The sequence below is a fragment of the Chrysemys picta genome, chromosome 11, assembly GCF_011386835.1.
Source record: "Chrysemys picta bellii isolate R12L10 chromosome 11, ASM1138683v2, whole genome shotgun sequence".
NCBI lineage: Eukaryota > Metazoa > Chordata > Testudines > Emydidae > Chrysemys > Chrysemys picta.
The window spans coordinates 39,549,355-39,557,711 of record NC_088801.1 but is presented as its reverse complement, the minus strand read 5'-3'; the positions used below and the strand labels follow the sequence as shown (position 1 = coordinate 39,557,711).

Sequence of the window (8,357 nt, the reverse complement as noted above, 5' to 3'; positions counted from 1 at the left end):
ATATGATGATGAGGGCCATATAACAGCGTATGCATGAAGCAGGTCATGAACAGCAGAGGGCAGGAGGATGAAATAGAATTTTGTAAAGATTTTCTAGTAATTAACTCAAACATTTCATGTTTGAAATCATTTGGTTTTATTTTTAACTTACCTTATGAACAACCGAACTATTTAAGAAGTCGCTAACAATCAATACTCCAGGCTATGGTAGTCCAATCTGCTTCATCTCAAGCCTCACTAAGCATCTGAACAAAACTGTACAGAAGACCCGAACACTTGCAGTGATAGTGCATCTCAGAATCTACATTCTTGTTTATTTAAGCAGTAAGTGCCCCAAAACCTAAGTACAACCATCTTTAAATCTACAACACAAAAATAGAAAATATTCAAAATGCACAGAAAAAACACACAAAAAAAGTCATCTTAAATGTGATTAAAACGTCACATGAGATTTTGCAATTAAGTAGCAATTATGGATGTGCTTCACAACACAATGTATAGAAATTTGCAAGTTTCCTGTACAGAAAGGTAGAATTCTCATGCTTGAGCAAGTCGTTCTAGGACCCTTCGGTAATCTGAAACAAGTTGCTGGAAGCTCTCTTCTAACTGTTCATGCTGCATATTTAGGTCTATTTGGTTCAACTGGTTCGTCAACTCCTCTGGTCTCAGACATCTTCTCATCTTGGCAAGTTCTCTTTGCTTTTTCTAAACAATTAAATAAACAGGTTTAAACTTAATGTCATCACCTTTATTGGCAGATATTTGTATTTTTAGAATGAAGTGAACAGCAGTAGAGTCTCAAAGACTTATCCAAAAGGTGTTTATTGATTATATATTCCTTTTATTAGTATGTATTTCTTCCCAAAATGTCCCTACTTTTAAACAAGAGCAATGAGAGGCTGGGTAAATTCTCCTCATAAAACACTTTTTCCCTTGAAAGTCTAAACAACGAGGTCAATAATAAACTAAAAGAAAGTAGTATCCAGATTTCTGTATTTTTTCCTGAAGCTATGAGACTGGTAGTACTACTACTTGTTTTTTATGCCACACAGGTGGCTTTGTTTGTGTGTGGTGTTGGTTTGGTTTTGAAAAAAAATGTTATATTGACCTTAATTTTGGTAACCATCTGAACTGATACTACTTTATATATTACTCCTCTACCAGTATTAACCATGCCTATGTACTGTTATGCTGATCTTCTGCCAAACTGATATATTTCCCACATAATCTATTTAACAGCTACTAAAAACTAACTTTAACCACCCTTCCTCCACTACTTAGAAAATAATCCAAGAATAAGCAAGGAAAGCCTAATAATTATGATTTTTTTTGCATCAGATCTATGTGGATGATCAATATTTGGGAACAGCAGTAAAACAGACCCACCCACACAAACACTAACAGAGGAGAATGATTAGTGGAAACACATAATGGGTTACTTGTTGCAAATAGAACAGACAAGAATGCATCTCAAAAATGTTTCCTCACTAATTAGTAAGTTCCTCCACATACTCCCACCCCATTACCCATCAATAAATTATACCTAACTACTACCAAACCCCCCTCCCCAAAACCTATTAGGAATTTAAAATATTGATTAAAGATAATATGGGACTAAGTACTTCCTCAACGCTGATGTCCTCAGTCCACTTCCAGTTAGGAAAGTCAGGGAAATAAAGGAATTGCTATAGAGGAAGAGAGGAGGTGTCATGTAATCCATTACCCTCTGGCCAAAGTAGTGTGCTTCAGAGCAAGTGATAAACCCCCACAAAATGGACCTAATTTTGCAATTATAGCATGAATGCAAACAAAAGGGAATTTCTGCCCCCAGCTGGTGATCAGTTTGTGCCTATACTGTACCCAAGGATTGAAATGCCTTTTGGTTTTTAAATTGCAGATGATATTCCTATGAATGTCTGTCTGTTTCTTTTATGTCTCAGTGCTACCAAGAGGCAGTCTATTTCCACAGGTTAATTATATGTTGAGGAAAAAAAGTATTACATTTTAATTTAGAGTGGCCTCTTGTTCTTGTATTATAGGGAAAGGTTAAAAAGGAGCACTCAGCTGGCTCACTCTAGACAACTTGCTGTTTTACATACATCTCCTTTCTTGTACTTTCGCCAACGTAATAGAAAAAATATTAAAGAGAAGGAATTCTTTTGGCTGACCTCGAGTAAATAGCCTGAAATGATGGGATGAAAATGATCAATGGAAACTATAGGCTGAATAGCAGGAAAAATTAGAGGTCTGGAACAGTTTCCCAAAGAAAGCCCACATCACTTGCGTCGTTTAAAAACTAGACTGGACAAAGCACTCATTAATAGACCAAGAACAGTCCAGCATCAGCAGGGAGGATGGACAAAGTGACCCCCTATTTTCCAAGCTCTGACTTCTAATTCATCTTTTTAGTCTCTCCTCTATGGAGGCCCTAAACTAGATTTTCACTGCCTCTCTTTGGACCTTTTCCTTTAGTGTCTGGGTAATCAAGACCAAAACTGAACATAGCACTGAAAGTGAGGCTGTATTATCAAATATATACTGGCATGATTTCTAGCCTATTCTTAAAAACAGCCTAATGTTATTTGAGCACAGCTGTGCAGTAAGAGGACTTCATTGAACAGTACACATGTAGCCCAAGTCTGTTTCCTGAGATGTTAACTAATTCAAAACCTAGTAGCCTACAAGAGCATTCTTGTTACTTTCAGTGTGTTTTGTCCTACCAATGACTACTTCGTACTTCATCAAAAGTTGCCTAATTCCTTAGTTTTGTTTGCTTCTTTCCAAGTTTTTCAAAGTCCTTCCTAGTTTTGACTCATGTAATCTACAAATGTTACCACTTCACTATTCCCCACCACTTTTTCCACCATTGTCTCCACCCGCTTAAAAATTAAATAGTGACCACCACTAGTCCTATTGATGATCTCTGTTCCTATTAACCTCTTCTCCATCAAGACTCGGCTATTTATTTTCCTATATCAATGAGTTTTTAATCTGTAATAGGGCTTTACCTCTTTCATAGTGGTTATCAAATTTTCTTACTGTCCCTTGGGGATGATCTTTATCAGAAAACTTTTAAAAGTAAAGATTACAGTACCGTTTTTGCTATCACCATGTGAAGTTACCAATTCTGTAGCAAATGCACTTACTCTATATGAAAAAGAGCAGTAAGAAAAAGCTTAGTTTCCTGAACTTTCTACCTAAATGATCTTCTCCCAGCCTATCCCAATAGAAACAAATTGCAAATATGTCAGAGCTGTCACATTTGGCTGTGCAAGTAGGTCTGAAGTGGCACAGATGGGACATCATCTTCACATGCTGCCACTCTGTTCTTCCTGGTAATACATTTTACAGACTAAAAGCTCTTACTTGGAAGCAGGAGTTAAACTGGGGGACTAAGTTCCATTCAGTGTTGAAAAAAGGGTCATCACTATTTTGGTCAGCTGAGCTCAAACATAATACTAGTTTCCACTGATATAAAGTGGCAGCATGTTGTGTCAAAGACACCCTTTCTGAGTGGGTTTTGAGTGTTGCTGTAGTAAGTTTTGGATATATCATCCATAGTGAGGGAGACCATGTTCAATATATGGCATGTTAATATTCTAGTATTTGTGCCACCTGGCATTTGTTTTTCCAGTGGAACAGCACCATTATTTGTTTTTTTGTTCTTCATATTACCTCCCTACCACTACCAGTACTTTCACCTTTGGGATGGGAATAATTTAGTTTGTTAATGGAACAGTTTGCTAGTACCACATGCTCCTTGCACTGGCTTCTCCTCCTAAAATACTCTTTAGGACACTTTTCAGGTTTACTATATCCCATTCCTGTTTTTAAGATGTAATTACTCAGATGCACTGACCAATAAAGAGATAAATAATCAATATATGTCAGAGTGAGAGAGCGCCTGCAACAATTTGACTCCATTATACTTCCATGATTACTTTCCCACTGCACTGTCACTAGAGAATTCTGATTTTCACTGATTCCCCCTTATACATTTTTTCCTGCAGCTTTTTCTGTATCTGTTGTCCATTAATCTAAGATTTTTGCACACTGCTTTCATCCTCCTATTTTGTGGGGCTAGAAAGGATTGAACCAGTACTCCTTGCCTTTCTACAGTATCTAATGGCCCACCACTTGGGTCATAGCAGTGTTCATACATATTTTTCATAAAGGAACTAGCTACTGCAGTATACAGTTAGAATATTAATGAGTGCATATATCATGATTTCACAGATCTTAATGTCCAATATGAAAATACCAAGAAAAAACAAGCACTTATTGCTGTTCTTGTCTTTTCCTCAGCTCTACATGGAAATATATAAATTAGCGATTTTCTTCTAATCAAACATGTATAGTTAAAAATCTAAATGCTATCAGAAGTGAAAGTATTGAAATGTCAGTTATTTAAATGTTCATGTCTGCAGTTCAAGTTTGGTCAATCTTCATGAGCCAATATTTTTACATTAGTCGACAACAGCTCTGTAAGGACTGAGAAGTCAGAGATAGCTGTTCCAGATAAAAGTTTCATGTGAGAAAAATATATTTTGTTGAAAGCAAGTCATTCAGAATTGCGATTCTTTTAAGAGATGTGTTCAGTGTTTTTATCTCCCCATTTGTGTGCCTATGCACTTCTCATTTCTGCTTCAGACAGGACCACTGCTTTGTCTCTCCACCTCACAGTACCACCCTTGGTACTTCTACAACAATAGTATCTATCTGAAAAGAAGGTATTCATGCATCACCAGCACTACAATCATCGTCCTACATGCCTAGTACATTAGCAACGAATCACCCTTTGTGATGCCTATGTAATTATACCGTGTCTGGTAAAACAGAGAAGAAAAATTCTTAAGAAATTTCAGTCTCAAAGTAAAAGCCCTTCTACACACCACATATTGCTTTTACACTCATTTCCCAGAAAGCAGAGAAAGATAACAATATTTTGGATCTTAGAGCCTTTCAAGTAGACCTGGGCTCCCATCCCATGAGAATTTTCAAGATGTCAAAAACTTTTCCCATACCAAATCAAGATGAAAAATCGGAATCTTGAAAATTTCTGTGAACCAAAAAAAAATCAGGAAAAAAAATTTAGAGTAGAACAACTGAAACATTTCATTTTCATAATTCTGAAATGTTTGTTTTGATTTAGAGCTTTACATTTTACTATAAGGTAACAAATTTCTAAACAAAAAGTCATTTTGAACAGAAAAATTGAACTTGCATTTCAAAACCATCAAAATGAGGTTTCAACATTTGTGAAATTTCAAAAAAAAAATCTGAAATGGGAAATTAATTTAAAACATCTCTTTCCTGCAAAGAGTTTAGGTTTTGACAAATTGGCATTTTCTGATAAAAAAAGTTTAGCTGAAAAATTCCAGACCCAGCTGCACTTTCAAGTAATTTTTATTTTATTTTTTAAAGAAGGGAAGGAGGGAAAACAGTTGCCCATTTCCTTTCACCAGTTCAGTCACCAGTATAATTGTTAACGTTTTTTCAGTCTCACTCTTCGCACTATTCTTTGCAGCCTCCAAGAAGCTGCTGTCAAAAAAAAAAAAAAAAAATTCAATCTCCCCTCACACCTACAGATCCAATTTCTTTGAAAGTTATTTAATTGGAACGGTATCACCTATGAATTTAAGCCTAATATTACTCATTCTTAAAACAATTAATTTTTCAGAAAGGCAGGAAGGTACCTTTAAAGTGTAGTTGTACTTGGAAATAGTGACTTTGTTGAAGTGGCATCATGAGGGTCCACATTAGTTGAAGTTATTTTAAGATCAAATTTATTCACATTTTTTATTTCTTTATAAACTACCAAACTGAGATATTACTGTCAAGTTCAAGTCTTTCTTTTCTCATTGTCACCTGTAAAATTCTTCATGCCAAATTCTGCCTTTACTTATACCTGTGCAACCGGTTACACCTGTGCAATTCCACTATATTCATTGACATTACACAGGTGTAAGTAAAGGGACAATTTGGACTGCAACTGAATGTGTGTAATGTGACATTTTTGTTCCTTACTTGCAAGCTTGTAGTTTCCTACCAGTATATACCCAATCCAGCTCATAGCTGTTGTCACAAAAGCAACTCTCTAGAAGATTCGAGACATCAATTTCCAATCTATAAAGGCAAGAGGTACCTCAACACACTCCCAGTAGATACTTCAAAACCTTGGGCAAAACATATCCACATCTAACAATAAGTGCCCAGCAACAGCAATCAATAATAACTTCAAGGAGAGAATAAAATAATTGCTGGACTGGGTAGATGATCAATTTATAGTGAAAGGAATTGTTCCATTCTCCTACTATCATCAATCCACCAGTCCTGGCCCAACTGGAAATTAAACAGTAAGGAAAAGAATACAGGAACAAGAAAAGGGTCATCTTGCAGGACCCAGTAACAAAAAGCAGCATCCAACAAGGCTACAATATCAGTTTTGTAATGCTTAGTAAAAACAGCAGAAACAACCAGGTCACAGCCATGAAAAGCTTGTAAGATGCTGTTTCTGACGCTATCATCGGTATAGTTGGTTGTGCTCTCGAAGTGGAAGTTTTTCTGCCAATTGTGAGACCCAAACAATAGCAGAACAAACTCATCTTGCTATATTGGTCTTGATGCTTTGAGGCTTTTCATGATCTCCATAAAAAATGAAAAGGCAATTTTATCTGCAGAAAGATTTTTGTTCTGTCCAGATAGTACTTTTTAGCCTTCTTAACATCCAGAAGGTGATGGTGTAGCTCCAAAGGGCAACATGGATAGTTGGAACATAAGCCTTTGTGAACTCAACACCCTTAGGGGTGGGGGGAAGAATGGGACAACAACCACCCTGCAAGACATTGACAAAAGCTTTTTTAAAAATAATATTTTCAAGGTTAATGCCAAAGGGGGCACACCAGGCTGCAAGAGCAGGATACAGTGGTAAATCTTAGTTTTAGAGTCTCATCCAGTTTTCAGGATAATTCTCCCAGATCCCTTGAGTAGGCAAGAGTCCAGAAAGTTCAGCTTCTTGGGGTGGGATATTCTAATCTAAAGTGCTCAGTACTAGCCTGGAATCTGCATGGACTTCAATGGGAGCAGAGTTAAGCAAATACAGAGTGTTTTGGAAAATACCACCCTTCGTCTCCAGGTTTGGGTGCCTGATTAAGCCCAAGTCAGGAGATCTCTGGTTACTGGGCAGCTTTAAGAGATCTTGCCTTGACATATGAAAGCCAAAATCTACAGTTCAGTAGAAAAGCCCAGTTCAGGCCACTTTTCATGGCAACTTTGGCTAATGATGGATGGCATGAAGGCACAGAACTTCCCACTTGAAGGAAAAGGTGTCCATCTTCCAAGCAGACTTCTGTCAGTGCTGGGAGTAAAAACAAGAACTTCATTGTTGTAGAAAAAGTTCCATCTTGGGGACCCCACAGGTGGGGAGGATGACCCGGGGGGATAGGTGTGTAAAATATGTTGGTTTAACTTAATTACTACTCTTTGGCACGGGCACTTATTGAGACATCCCTGCACATAACTGTCTGCTTCTTATGATGGCCTTTCAATACAAGACATAATCCTGATCACCTCTATACAAAGAGGAACTCCAAAGTGCCCCCATATCTGGCAACACTGCTTAGGGTCATTCTGTTGCCACAATCTGTAAGAATTTATAGATTCTAGGGAAAGAGTAAATTTCTTCAACACATACCAGATGAACCCAAATTCTAGTCAACTGATTCTCCAATGACCATTTTCCTGGCAACACTTTGGCCAGCATATCAGGGAACCTAAGTGGGTACACCAGCTTCTGAAGTTTGCTGCTTTGGAGATCCTGATATGTCAGTTCCAAGAGTGGGTTCCCCTGGAACAAGTTGTTTGGGGAAGTAAATCATTGAGGAACAAACTATTTCTGTTGAAATAGGAGACAACAGTAGAAGTTATTTTCTTATTGGTCTCCTAACAAGAGCATTGATTGATGGATCCTGTTACCATCAGGCATGGGTGGAAGGAGAACTGAAGAGATGAAGGGAACAATGCCCAGTAGAGAATAGGCCTACTAATGAGCCTGAAGTAGAGAGTAAGCATCCACAATGAAGCTGTATATGCAATGTACAGGGACTGTGCTGATACACTCCACATCTATACATGCTGGGATGTTGGCTCCAAAAAACTTCTATAAAGCTGCCACCATAACAGCAGCTGCGGGCTGTACCTCCCTGCAGTTGGTGGCTTGGGTACAATATGAGAACAATTCCACTGATGTCTGGGAAGAAACACAATTCCAGCTCACTATTGCATGCTGTGTGTTGGTTCTGCAGGGCAAATAAGAGTTAAAACAAACAAAAAATTATTCTTTTGACCAAAGTAAGCAG

At 37.5% G+C, this 8,357-nt stretch overlaps 1 protein-coding gene across 5 annotated transcripts in view; it reads right to left on the bottom strand.

Annotated features, from left to right (window-relative positions):
* Positions 1-282: 282 nt before the first annotated feature.
* Positions 283-8,357, bottom strand: part of HAT1 (histone acetyltransferase 1) — a 44,333-nt gene continuing 36,258 nt past the window's right edge. For 3 of the 5 annotated variants that reach the window (XR_010591305.1, XM_005290459.5, XM_042860739.2), the window contains one exon: positions 283-705. Coding sequence is in view for 4 of the 5 variants with exons in the window: in XM_005290459.5 (XP_005290516.1) it covers positions 538-705 (168 nt within the window). In the remaining variant the exon portion in view is untranslated. Of the gene's footprint in view, positions 706-5,795; positions 8,298-8,357 lie in introns of those variants that run through there. The other 2 variants (XM_065560780.1, XM_065560781.1) reach the window with 1 other exon arrangement.